We start from the raw sequence: 14,013 nt of genomic DNA, 5'->3' as shown, positions 1-14,013 counted from the left end.
TGGCCACTTTACATTCAATAACGAGAGGGTCGTCATGCGGCCCCCTTACCCCTCCTAGATCCTCTTCAGTGATGACAATCTCAGGAAATGTATATTTGGACGGCCGTTCTTGGTGAACGGAATTTACATCTAACCGCCTTATATTATCTTTGTTGCCCCTAATAGTGGGGCCGCCTCCTGAGAAGCCGCCGGCAATGGTGTAGACGACTGCATCATCTGTATCGGAGCTGTCGGCCTGTTGATTCTTTTTGGCCGACTGCTTTTTTGAGGAAGTGTTCCCCGTAGATTTCTTGACATAAGTGTCAAGATCACCTTGCTCAGCCAGGCGGTCTAGGTACCGCATGAGACTGATGCAATCATTGGTGTGATGACCAACGTCATCATGATAAGCACAGATTTTATCTTGGTTCCGGTTGTTTGCAGAACCCTTCATGGGGACCGGCTTCTCAATTGAGATCCGTCCCTTTATTTCTTTTAGGATAAACTGGTTATCCTTGTTAAACACATACTTTGGGGAGTATGGTTTGAATTGTTTTTTCTTTTTCTGGGCCGGCTGTTTAGAGGAATCAGCCGCCCAGACCTCTTTTCTTTTCTCATCTTTGTTAGACGACTGTTTCTGTTGTCCTTCTCTTTTGTCGAACCTTTTCCCGTCCGACTGTTTTATCGTACACAGATCAGTCGCCTGTATATAGGCTTCTGCTTCAATCAAGGCCTCTTGAAGAGTCGCCACCCTTTTTCGAACCAAATCAAATTTGAAGGTAGACCCGTCTTTGAGACCTCTAAAAAAGTCAGTATAAGCTACCTCATCCGGTAACCCTTGAATCTGTATTCTCATCAGGTTGAACCGCCTGATGTAAGAACGAAGCCCCTCCTTCTCGCCCTGCTGAATTGTTCCCAAATCAAGGGTCGTTTTCTTCGCAGGGATGTTCATGGCGAAGTTGGAGGTAAATAAGTAAGCAAGCGTCCTGAAGCTGTTTACACAACCAGTCGGCAGGTTGCCGAACCATTGCTGTGCGATTCCCTTGAGAGTCGCTGGGAAACACTTGCACCAAGTGGGATCATCCAACCCTTGAAGGTACATCAGGTTGGTGAATGCCATCAGATGGTCTTCTGGGTTAGTAGTGCCGTCATAGGCGCCTACTAGTACATTTTTTACTTTGGCCGGCTGAGCGGCTTCAGTAATTTCCTTGGAGAAGGCCGACGGCTGTTCACCAAGTCTAAGCAACCGTAGCTGCCAGTCCATAGGTTGGACGTTTTTTGCTGCAGGTCCACCAAATGGAGGTGGCTGCATAAAATACTGTTGTTGCGGCACAAATGGTAAGTTTGGTACCGCCTGGGCACTATGAAAGCCGGACTGACGGGAGGTGCCGCCTGACTGACTCTCATGGTACGACTGAGTATGCCTCATCGAGGCATTTCGCAAACTGTCTTGAAAGTCTGAAGTAGAAGCCGACTCTGACAATCGGTCACTCTTCTTCTGCTCTAGCAGTAGCCGAGCATCTGTGAACGTTTGCTTTGACCCGTCCGCCTGAATATGACGAACTGGTTTCCTATTTCCTGTAGGATAACGGAATTTTGTGAAATCAAGGGCAGGTGGCTCCTGCTTCCTAGATTTAGGATGAGGAGTCGCCTCTCGCCCTTGAACTGGCTTCCTCTTTAGTGAAGTGGAAGGTTTCTTGGCCGACTGCTCCTTGACTGAAGCAGGCGGCTTCTTGTTGATCAACTCTTGAATCTCTCCCTTGAAGTCCCTCATGAAGGTCATGAGTTCGTTCCTTGTGATGGGAGCAGACCCATCAGTCGGCTGTTGCCGAGCAGGCGGTGCGCCTGCTGGCTCGCTTCCTGTTTGAAGATGCTCCCGTTCCCTCCTTTCGGTATGACGGGTACGTCGGGCCCTTAGGGTCCCGTCTGGAGCTGTATGAGTTTCAACTTCAAATTCACTTTCGGTGTCATGGTCCGACTGAACTTGAGGGTCGTTTAGGGGACGCCTCTCTTCAGGAGTCGGTACAGACTTGGATGCCATCTCTGAAGTACTCTCCCCACAGACGGCGCCAAATGTTTCGGGGTTTTCTGATGTCCTGCGGGAGAGTTACAATTCCGAGACTGGAACCGGACGCCTGTACCTGCAAAATAACGGAGACTCCTGAGAGCTCCGCCTCCGACGGTCAAGTTAGTACCTGATTAAGGAGTAATTAATACGGAAATTAAAGTAATAAGATCTCTCTAGGTGAGAGTGTTTAATGTTGGTAATCTGCTTTGTTAGCGAGATTAGCCGGTTATTAGTGTCTTCCGTAACGTTTCTGTTCTGTTCCGTTCTTCAGGTGAGATTAATTGCTTGATCCCCTTTAATGAGGATTAATTAAGTATTTATAGTCTTGAGAAGCGTGCCACTCTCTAGGTTTAGGGTAAACCTAGGGCTGACCGGGCCTCTAGACGGGATTGGGCCTTGTTGGCCGGTTTTCCCATTTGGCATGAGTGGACACGTGGCGTGTCTCAATTGGTCCGTAGAGGACGTATCTGTGATTGACACGTGGCAGGCTCCTATTGGCCTACGTGAAGGACACGTGGCGGAACCTGGTTGGTCCACTTGTCAAACGGTGATTGGTGGATAAAAATCCCCTAATCAAGTGACATGCTAGGGTTTGTTATTAATCTTGTTAGTATCATGCCTAGGATCTTGCTATTATTATACTTTAACATGATTATTTTTATAATTATTATTATCATGATTATTTTTATTATGTTGCTTGATTATGTTTATTGTTATTGCTTGATCACACCTTTTATGTATGTTTAAAGGGAATTTGGTACTTGTAATCACGCTTAATAAGATAATTAATAATCTTTTTAGGGTTAATTTGATTATAATTCAAGTGATTGTCAATAATAGTTTTATTTGTGCATTAAATTCAACCAACATAGATAAACAGGTTTAGGGATAAACCTATTGATTGCATGTTAGTCAGAAAGCGCACATGAATACGATATGAATAAAGTATAGGCCTATTATTAGGGTAGGTTCAATCTCTTTTAGGTTGGATTTGTACCTTTATCCCCGAACCCTATTTGGTTCAAGACCTTATGGAGTTGACGATCTCTTGGATCGTTAAGGGGTGTAACCTTCACCCTGTGAACGGTTTACAAGTTCCTAAAAAAACTTGTTGGCGACTCTTTTTCTCTATCTTCTTTCCATTTGGACGCCACTATACTTTAGTGTGTGATCAAAGTGGGGTTCAAGATAGGGGTTAACGCTTGAAATATTCCCTACAAGTAAGCCTGAACTTCAGCAGTTGTGGCCACAGAGCAGAACTAACTAAACTTGCAGCAACTACTTCTCTCTATGATTTACGTGGAACAATTGGATGAACTTGTCTAAAATCCCCACCAAAAACTACTAATTTGCCTCCAAATAATACACTTGAATTGCAAATATCTCTAAGTAGTGAATCGAGGGATTCAATATTTTCCTTCTTAGCCATAGAAGCTTCATCCCAAATAATCAACGTTGTTTCCCTTAAAAGCGCAGCTAAACTTCCCTGCTTAGGAACATTACAAGCAAGTGAGCCCGAAGGGTCTAAAGGGATTTTAAACTGTGATTGCGCAGTTCTACCATAAGGAATATTGGTTGCAGCAATACCCAAAGTTCCTGTGGGTAAAACAATCTTATTCATTGATCTAATTTCTGCATAAAGAGCATTATATAAAAAAGTTTTCCCCGTTCCACCAGGACCATCTATGAAAAAGGCACCAGGATTTCCCTTTGCAACATGATCCATTATAACATCGAATGCAACTCGTTGAGCCTGATTTAACTTTTCTTTACATTCTAAACACTCTTCTGGTATCAGAGCATTCAATGCATCTTCTATATCTTTCGTAACATGTATAGCATCACCATCATCTTCTACTAAATTATGTAAACCAAAAGCCTTCAACGAACTTCCCATTGACTCAACTAATTGCTCAATCGATCTTACGGTTAAATGTTTCACTCTTGCAACATCTGTAGGATATTTATATCGGCAATCCTCTGAAAAAGAATCATAATATTTTGTCCACAAAGATAGAGGATCGCTAGGCTGACAGAAGATAAGTACTGTGGCAAACAATCTTCGAATAACATGAGGCATTTGGATGGCACATCCTTCAGTCAAGCACAATTCAATTGCATCATCTTCTTCCATTAATCCTAACTTTAGTGCTGCCTGCTGAAAAGTGGTATAAATGTGTCCATTGACTGTACGTAAATCTTCAAACGACTTCGAACTTCTGACATTGTGAAGCAACAACCGCAAATAGTATCTTTCACCTTCAGAAGGTCCAACAAATGCTAACCTTCCAATCCGGATTTTTTTATTCTTTCTTTTCTTCCACAGTTTATCTGATGCATTCCACCAATAGTGCTCTGAAAATTCACTATATAGCCATTCCTGTTCCCAAAGCTGATTTACAATTCATTTCGAAAAACTCTGTTAAACAGGTTCTAGTACGCTTAGCATCTGAAACAATAGATGTCAGTTGTTCGTGAGGTCTCATCTGTATCAGCTGAGAATTAGGCAAGTGAACAGGAAGAGGTAAAACTAAAGGATACATTTCATATAAATAAAAACCAAAAAGACACCACGCAGCCTCACAGGGTGAAACCCATCGTCCTGACTGATACTGTTCAATTTCATCTTGCATGGGAACTCCGTCTTTTGTTTGGACAATATTAAAAGATATCTTGTCATGGCCTTTATAAACATACTTATACAGATACTTCACTGCTTCAATAGTTGAACAAACTTCAACATTTAAGTGACAATTGAAATAAGCTAAAAGATATGGATTATACGGAATCACCCATGAATTATCCATTTCAACACTCCGAACTTTGACAGTATCACACGTAGCTCTCCTTCGATACAAAGGATATCCATCACTGTTACTTTTTGTCTCTTCACAATTTTTCTTTGGATAACCATACTTACAATGTCCACGTTGTTCTTTATGTTTCATACAAGGGCATTCTGGATTAAGATAACCACATGGACCATGCATCATATGCTTGATCACAATCTCTCTTAAATATCCATTTTCATAAGATGGTTTTTTAGCACAAACAAACTTATCAAAGTCATCAAAAGTCTTTATTTTGAATTCTGATTTCAAAATAATGAGAAAATGAGCATGAGGTAAACCTCTTTTTTGGAATTCAATAAAATAAATCATTGTAGCCACTTCTCCAAATATTTTCTTCTTCCTAATTTAATGTTTTAAAGCAAGTACCTTTGCCCTAAAAACTCTTGAAACGATATCTGGCTTATTTTGTGCTTCTTCTCTAGCAGCAAGTTCTTGTTTTATTTCTGGCCAATTAGGATTGCATGTCATTGTTATAAATAAATCAGGCTTTCCAAACCTTTGAACTAATGACATCGCATTCAGATATCTCTTCTTCAAATCTCGAGGGCCACCTATAAACGTTGCAGGCAATATAACTCGTCTTTCAACATTTGCTGCACATTCTTCTCCACAATCTATAGTATCAAGAAGTCCCTGATAAAGATCAGCCCTTATTGTCTGTTGGTTCCTTCAAAAGAAATCAAGCGTGTATTCTCTACCTTGACATACATGTCAACGATATATTGTTAAAAACATCTTCCAACTCTTAGCAAGTAATTTCCCGGACGACACTGAAGCCTATATGCATAATATTCTCGAGCTGAAATATGTTTATCTGCCTTAGATGAACCTCCATTTGCACCTACAAATCAATATTTGGAAAAAGAAGGATAAAATTAGCAATAAAAGCATGTATATGACATATATAAAATCAAATATACTTTATTAATTAGAAATAAAAGATATGAACTCATACGCCTAGCTTCTTCATCTAACAACTCTTCAGTAGTATGTATACTACATGAAGAAACTGGATTTGTCTGAGACTGTAACTGTTGTATTCCACCCATAGACATCTTCTTTAGTCCTTGAGTCCACCCACAATCAACATATGGAAATAGCAAAGGATACTGTAAAGGATCATAGAAACCATAATAGTGTTGGATCATATGAGAAGAATCATCTACACAAGTAACCAATATGTGTGGACTTTCAGGCTCACTGGAAGAAGTATTCTCAAGCCAAATAACAGCAACCTCATCTGTAGTTGGAGCATTATAAACACGCTGATCTGGAACTGTATTCTTATTCAGTAAAATCTATGTTGAATCACTAATCGAAACTCCCCTCAAACTTCGAAAAAAATCTGGCATACGGATTTAGATTTGTAATCTCCATTGACATAGCCAAAATATTTTCTCTTAACGTAGAAAAACACTTTAAACGATTAGCTAATTCTTGTTGTCCATCATAAAAGTACAATTGCATATACTGTGGCCCTTTTTCTCCAGGAACTAAACTGGGAGTATCATGATAAATCTGTCTATGTAACTTAAAAACATAGATTCCATTCTTTGTTTCAGCTTTATGATCACCACCCAACGAAGTGAAAGCGAACAAATTATTATACAATTGCACATACTTCTTGAAATGTTTTTCTTCTTCATCTTTAGAAGTTAATAACCACACAAGCTGTGGAGGGTAATCATTAGCAGCAATCCTGATTTCTCCATCATCACAGCAGAAGTGAAGTGATTCAAAAGAAAATTTCTTGGCCATACACTTATGACAGTAGTTAGGTGCAGGAAGCAGATAAGACTTAGTGGGAAATTTTTTCCAATTAGAGCATCACATCCCTCTGTGAAAATATGAACAATGATCATTACAAAGTATTTGTAATACAAATATTTATTGAAAAAATGTAATACCAAAAAAGAAAACTCTAAAATTACTTGTCTCTAGGACTTTGCTGATTTCCTTTTCCTGAAAATTTCCAATGGGATGATCCTTTATCCTTTTAAATAGGATTCAAACACAAATTCAGTAATTTTTTCCTATTAAAATCAAATATCAACAATATACCATTAAGTCTCAAATAACCTTTGAATTTGATCACTACATTCACCCTCCACGTTTGTACGACGTTTATTTTTGTAACCTTTTGCTGTCGAAGCTGCTTATAATTGTAAATATCAAAATCAAAAAATAGAATCTTCAAATCAGCTGTATATAAAAGATGCAACACCAAAAATAAGTCACTGAAATTACTTGTCACTTGAATTGCAGGTAGCGCAAAAACCTGAATAATAACTCTTTCAGCAGTTACTGCATCAAGAACCCCTGTGAAAAATGTGATCAATGAAATTTTTAATTCTGATTTGTTGACATTAATACTTTTTATTATTCTTAAACACATGTAGGAATTCTCTAAGAAGAAACTAAAATTACTTGAAACTTTAATTGCGCTGCCTTTTTCTTTTCCTAAATTTTCATTAAGCTGCTCCTGTAACATTACAAAATTACAAAAACACAAATTCAGTTTAAATTTTAAAACAAAAATTAATAACAGTAACACAAAAAAGTATAATAAATTTTTCTCTAATACCGAAGTATTCAACCTTTGAGTACCTTTGCATTTTTTCAGTACATCTTCTCTCCAAATCTACAAGGTGGCTATTAGTGTTTGTCCTTATTGATGAAGGTGCTTATTAAACATAAATAAAAAATTCATAAGCAATTATCTCCATCTCAATTTAATTCAATATAAAATATGTTTACTACAAATGAGAGGTTTGAAATTACTCAGCACTTGAATTCCTTTACTTGTTTTCTTTTTAGACCCATTGACTGCCTTTATTTCATTACTTTCACTTTCCAACCCTCTTTGACGTTTAGTCCTGTATTTATATGATGTCGTTGGTGCTCGTAATAATCGATCTACATAATCAGTGATTAACATTCATTTTACAAACTATTGTCCTAAAATCACTTCACTGTATAAAAACCTTCCCTAGATCTTCATTATTAGATACATGAAAAAACTCACCCATTTTCTATTGTTCTTTGCAAATTCTACAATACATCTCCCTTGCATGTGTCGTTGTATCAAGCAACCTTTTTTTTTCTACACGTAACTTGTGTTCTAAGTAATCTGAATTTTCATAACAAGACATACCATAAGCTTTAAAAATCCAAAAAATTAAATAACAAACTGCAAGAAAGTTCAAAAAACAAAAGTATAGAAACAACCAAAAAGTGTTCATTATCATTAATTACATATAATCCATTACAACCATTACATAACAAAAATATCTACTTCGAACTTTAATCTATGTATTTACTTAAAAGAGTTCAATGCACAAGCATCACAAAAAACTATCTTGTGCAACATACATAAGCCAAGAAACTTCAAATATATGATCCAACAAAAAAACTAACCCAGTTCAAGCAACAAGCAACAAAAGACCACACAACAAGCAGTTAAAACTTCTTTAATACCAACTTAAACTCAAGTCATCTAATCCTTTAAAAGCCATACATGCTTAAAACGTCCATGTAAATATTCTTAGTCTTCCCCCTTTGGGATTTCTTCAATGATGGAATCAGAAATAGCAAATGATTCTTGAACTTCAGATTTTAGTTCAATCTTACTGAAAGCTATAACAAGTGGATTAGATATTGGAACCTGAAATTCCCCACCAACAGGAACTATACAGTCTTGTTCTGCAAGACCTGAAGAACGTTCCAATTGTTCTTTAACTCCCAACACACGTTCCTTCACACTTAAATAACTTTCCCTCTCCAAAGCACATAGCAAAGCATCAAACCTACACGTCGTTGCCTTATAATTAGCATCGACTATTTCAAGATTACACACATCAGTGAGATAATCAACAGATTTCCTAGCTAGATCTTGCTTAGCTGCAGCTTAACTCAAACAATAATCACTAAACAAACACCTAAATCCTGAACTGTTCCTATGGTGAATGATGGTAAAACAAGAAACATATTGATTCGAAAATTATTCAATAATTTTAATTGGAGTGCACTTTACATCAACACAACTCAAAATAGACCTCAACACCTCAAGGAAATCAATAGCAACTTTCCTCTGATTGTGTCCAATTCCAGTAGAAATATCTCCATGAAAATAAACCTTTGATTTTCCTTTCTCAATTTCCTCCAACTCCTCTTTCTTGTATCCATACAATCGACCACGACGTTCATACATTGGCTTATGTAAAGCAGTTACATCTTCAACAACTATGTCATATCTTTTTATAAGATCATACACAGCCTTTTTAGCCGCAATTTCACAAGATTCATCTACATTGTTCGTATCTCCACCAAACTCTCGCTCCTAAAAGCCACACAAGCAATGCTTTTTCGGAGATTGAGATATTGGTATTCTGGATCAGGGAAATCCAAGCATTCGGTAATTTGCTTCAACAAAGGACGAAATGATATCACTACTTGTGTGAGCGGAGCATCCATAACCTGTAATTCACGTATAATCAACCACTTTAGACTAAATTCCGCCCAAAGCAAATACAACTACAGACACCAAAAATCAAACACTTGACACTCAAACCATATAAACCTACTACCAATAGACCAATAAACAATGTTAACCTTAACTTTCTAATACACAGTGTTAATCCCAATAATATCCCACGATCTTCACACAAACTGCATGCAACAATTATAGACTTGTAAACCATTTCAAGCCTTTGTCAATATAAACTAGTACAATAAAAAAAAATAAAAAACTGGTGTCACTCTCACTAATATTTCTCTCTGAACACAGAACTTATACTCAAAACACTATCACACTACAATCTCAAAAAGAAATTAAACTAAAACTTTCAACCACATACATGCATGCAAACTTTTAAACCTCAGAAATTATATTCGGAATAGAGATAGGCTCAAGTCATTCAAAAACAAAAACAACAAAAAATGCATGCAACAGTACTATACATTATTTAAAATTAAGAGCATATTGTTCTTTTGTTCCTCTATCATAATAATTGATCAACTAATCTAAATGCATGCACAAATTAAGAATAAACTTAGTTTCACAAATAGATTCTAACCAAATCACACAAAATAAATTCAAACAAATAATAACATACACATATATGTCATCATCTAAAATGCATGCAATAAATCAGAAAATTATTTAGCATCTCAAATTAAATAAAACCATATTAAAACATTAAAATCAAATAGACAAACAATATATGCAACTAAACTCACACATCAAAATCGAACACATAACATAATTCTTAAATTTTAAGCTCAAAAATTTCCTTGCATGCAAAAAATCAATTAAACACTATCATCAGAATCAAAATCAAACAAGAAAATAATACGTGCAAGTGAACTTACACACTAAAATCATATAGAATTATAAATCACACTAAATTTCACCGATTCATTACCATACAAAATGCAAGAATCATGCGCTAATCAACCTATAAATTAATGGATGCTTGCAAAATTACCTACATATTGTTCTTCGGTTCCTCTATCTTAATAATTGATCAACCAATCTAAATGCATGCACAAATTAAGAATAAACTTAGTGTCACAAATAGATTCTAACCAAATCACACAAAATAAATGCAAACAAATAATAACATACAAATATATGTCATCAATCTAAAATGCATGCAATAAATCAGTAAATTAATTAGCATCTCATATTAAATAAAACCATATTAAAACATCAAAATCAAATAGACAAACAATATATGCAAGTAAAATCACACATCCAAATCGAACACATAACATAATTCTTAAATTTTAAACTCATAAATTTCCTCACATGCAAAAAATCAATTAAACACTATCATCAAAATCAAAATAAAACAAAAATATAATACGTACAAGTGAACTTACACACTAAAATCATATAGAATTATTAATTACACTAAATTTCACCGATTAATTACCATACAAAATGCAAGAATCATGCACTAATCAACTTCTAAATTAAAGGATGCATGCAGAGTTACCTGTTTTTTTGTTAAATAACTTGATAATTGAAATAACTTCTATTTCTTGAAATTTTGCAATCGAAAAAGCTCCAGTAATTGTGTTTAAGTTATCTCATAATGAAGTTATATATATATATACATATATATATACATATATATATACATATATATATATACATATATATATATATATATATGTATATATATATATATATGTATATATATATATATATGTATATATATATATATATGTATATATATATATACATATATATATATATATACATATATATATATATATAAACAAACAAACAAAAACCTAACCCACTAAAAAAACACATGCCTTAAAACAAGCTAAAAGCTAAATACTTTATGTTATTAAATTAAAGTAATTAAACAAACAAAGCTATGTACACCTCATCACTTAATATTAATTTAAACACATAAACCACAATTATACTAATGAAATCAATAAAGTTTTAAAAAGTAAAAAAAAATCAACAAAACTTGATGGCAAATTTGAAATAACCAACAAAGAAGGAGTTAATTTTGGACATTTCACAACTTATTTTTGACAAAAAGGTCAAAAAAGTCATCAAAAAGTGATGAAAGTCAACAAAACTCAAGGATTTGATGGCATTTTTGCAATTACCAACAAACCATGAGAAAAATATGGTCAATGCACTATTCCTTTCACTAATTTTTGCCAAAACTCCTAATCTTTCTCAACTTCTCACTTTTAAAGGTTGTAGATAAATAGAGGTCATATCTCCCCTTTTTCAAATCACCAACTCTCATCAAGAATTTCTTGATTCTCTCTCTCCCTCTTTCTAGCCTAGTCTTTTACAAACAAAATTCCTCATACATTAGCACTAGACACACCTAGCATAATTCAAAGTTGCCTTCGCCCTAGACGGGAAAGGTTTGATACTTCATACGGTTTAGTCCCAAATTCCTATCTCAATTATTTAATTTAATTATTTAATTTTATTATTTTCCTTGAATTACTAATGTGTGTATTTTGTTATTAGAAAGAGATACGAGACATCCAAGTAAGTACTTTAGGTTCCTTTCTAATCTTGTTATTAATTGAAGTGGTCACGATATTTTAGAATTATATGTTGCATTAATATTCAACAAATTTAGCATAATAATAGTTTGGAGAAAATTGAATCTTTGTTTGCATACCTTTGAGATCGTAGGAATTACTTTTCACTAAAAGAACTGAGTAGAGGCCAATACGGGCGAATGCGACTCCATGACTCACTTCGTACTATCATCCCTGATCCTCCTTTCGTGGTTCCGAAACATATGTAGTTAGTAATATCATGGATTATGAATGGGGTGTAACATTCACGGGTCAATCGTTGTTGCCTATCGTTGTCCTTATCGTGGTTGCCTTTTATGATCCGTGAACGGTTTACAAGTTCCTTAAAAACTTGTTGGCGGCTCCCTACTTTGCTTTGTCCCTAATCGTAATGTCAATTCCCACTTCCTATGAGTGCCAAGCATATTCACAACATGTTTTAACGTAGGCACACTTCAAACGACGCCTACAGTAGGCTAATAATGTAGGGATTAAGCCCCCAAGTCTAGGTCTAAATGAATATGGATGAGCATTGGAGATCATTTTACATGATCATGGTGTGAGTGTGTAAATGTGAATATGAATGCATGTTTATTACGGCCGCACCTCGATGTGAGGTTGCCTACGTATCCGTTAGGAATCAGGCCGAACGTAGCTCTAGCCGAACCTTGCACAAGTGTGTGTATACTTCAAAGAGGTCTTTTAAGGGTTGTAACGTGGTTAGGCTAAAGGTTGAAGAAGAAAAGGATAAAGGCTCAAGACCCTAGAAAAGCCCCCAAGGTGTGCAACCTTGCTTTTAAATATTTGTATTATTATGCTTGAGGTTTCTCACTTTTGAGCTCTTTTTTTTTTTTTTTTTTTTTTTTTGCTCTTTTTTTTTTTTTTTTTTTTTTTTTTGCATTTTTTTTATTTTGAACCTTTTTTATAAGTGTGGGCAATCCCGATCATGTGGTCTATCACTCACTTGGCATTCATGTTTCTCAGGCGCTGTATCGAGCACTCGGTAAGAGACGCAATCTGAGACGTATTGATATAAAAGACATATTCATGTCAAAGATATCGGAACACTTGCCCTTTTGTACACTTGATTGTTTTTGCTATTTTAATATTATTTTTTAAAAATCACTCAAGTTTTTATTTTTTTGAAAATTGCATAATTGCACACCATCCCATCCTAAGGTTTGGTAGATGTGGGTTGAAGAAAGAAAGGTCTATCATCAGACGAGGCTCAAAGTGATTTATCATTATATATTTGAAGGGTGAAAGGTATAGCATGGCTACAAGAGGTGCCTCTAATCATGGGTATACCTTGTGCTTAGTTCAAAATGGAATTTTATTATTTTTTATTTGGTGCAATGCAATGATCATATGCAAGGAAACAAATGTTCATTTTATTAAAAGGGAAAAAGAAAAAACCTACAAAGTAAATCTAAGGAAAATAGAGGATGCCTATGATAGACTTATCAGGGATAGGAAGAATGGAAAAGAGAAAAAAAGGTCATGAAATCTTGTCATTGAAGCCCGCCTAGTGCGTTGTGCTTATCATCACCCGGTCTTGTTAGAATTGCTAGCTAGAGGCAATGGGATCTTGTTTGCTTCTATGAGATCTTGAATGAGATTTTGAAATCTGTAGCATTCATTGGTGGTATGACCATTTCCTTGATGGTACTTGCAATAAGAATTAGGATCCCATCTTGAAGATCGCTTTTCTGGCGTTGGATCCTCGGTAGAGCCAATAGGTTTAATTAATCCTCTGTCATAGAGACGATCAAAAGCAACATCATAGGTAATTCCAATGGGTGTTAACTCTTGATGAGTGGCATTTATGCCACTCTTTTATCCTTTTTCTCTAAGGATTCTCCCCTCATTTGCACTTGTTTGGCCCTTTTTCTAAGCATTTCTACTTAGTTTTGCTTCCTCTTTTCTTTCTCCTTTATCCTCCCTTTTCTTAGTCTTCCCGCTTTGTTCCTATTGTGATTTTCATGCTTATGCTTTGTAGGAACCATCGGGATTTTCAAGAGGAGGAAGCTAAGCTCAAAGGAAGCT

The 14,013-nt window shown here is 35.7% G+C and overlaps 1 protein-coding gene across 1 annotated transcript; it reads right to left on the bottom strand.

Moving 5' to 3' along the window:
* Nucleotides 1-4,413: 4,413 nt before the first annotated feature.
* Nucleotides 4,414-6,657, bottom strand: LOC110697766. The gene is made up of 5 exons (XM_021875146.1): nucleotides 6,315-6,657; nucleotides 5,855-6,175; nucleotides 5,633-5,740; nucleotides 5,266-5,513; nucleotides 4,414-5,124 (listed from the first exon to the last, which is right to left on the bottom strand). The coding sequence occupies exons 1-5, from the start codon at nucleotides 6,655-6,657 to the stop codon at nucleotides 4,414-4,416; spliced, it is 1,731 nt and encodes a 576-aa protein (XP_021730838.1).
* Between the last annotated feature and the right edge of the window lie 7,356 nt (nucleotides 6,658-14,013).

This window comes from Chenopodium quinoa, unplaced genomic scaffold (genome assembly GCF_001683475.1).
Source record: "Chenopodium quinoa cultivar QQ74 unplaced genomic scaffold, ASM168347v1, whole genome shotgun sequence".
In the NCBI taxonomy this organism is placed as follows: domain Eukaryota; kingdom Viridiplantae; phylum Streptophyta; class Magnoliopsida; order Caryophyllales; family Amaranthaceae; genus Chenopodium; species Chenopodium quinoa.
This window is presented reverse-complemented; position numbering and strand designations above follow the sequence as displayed.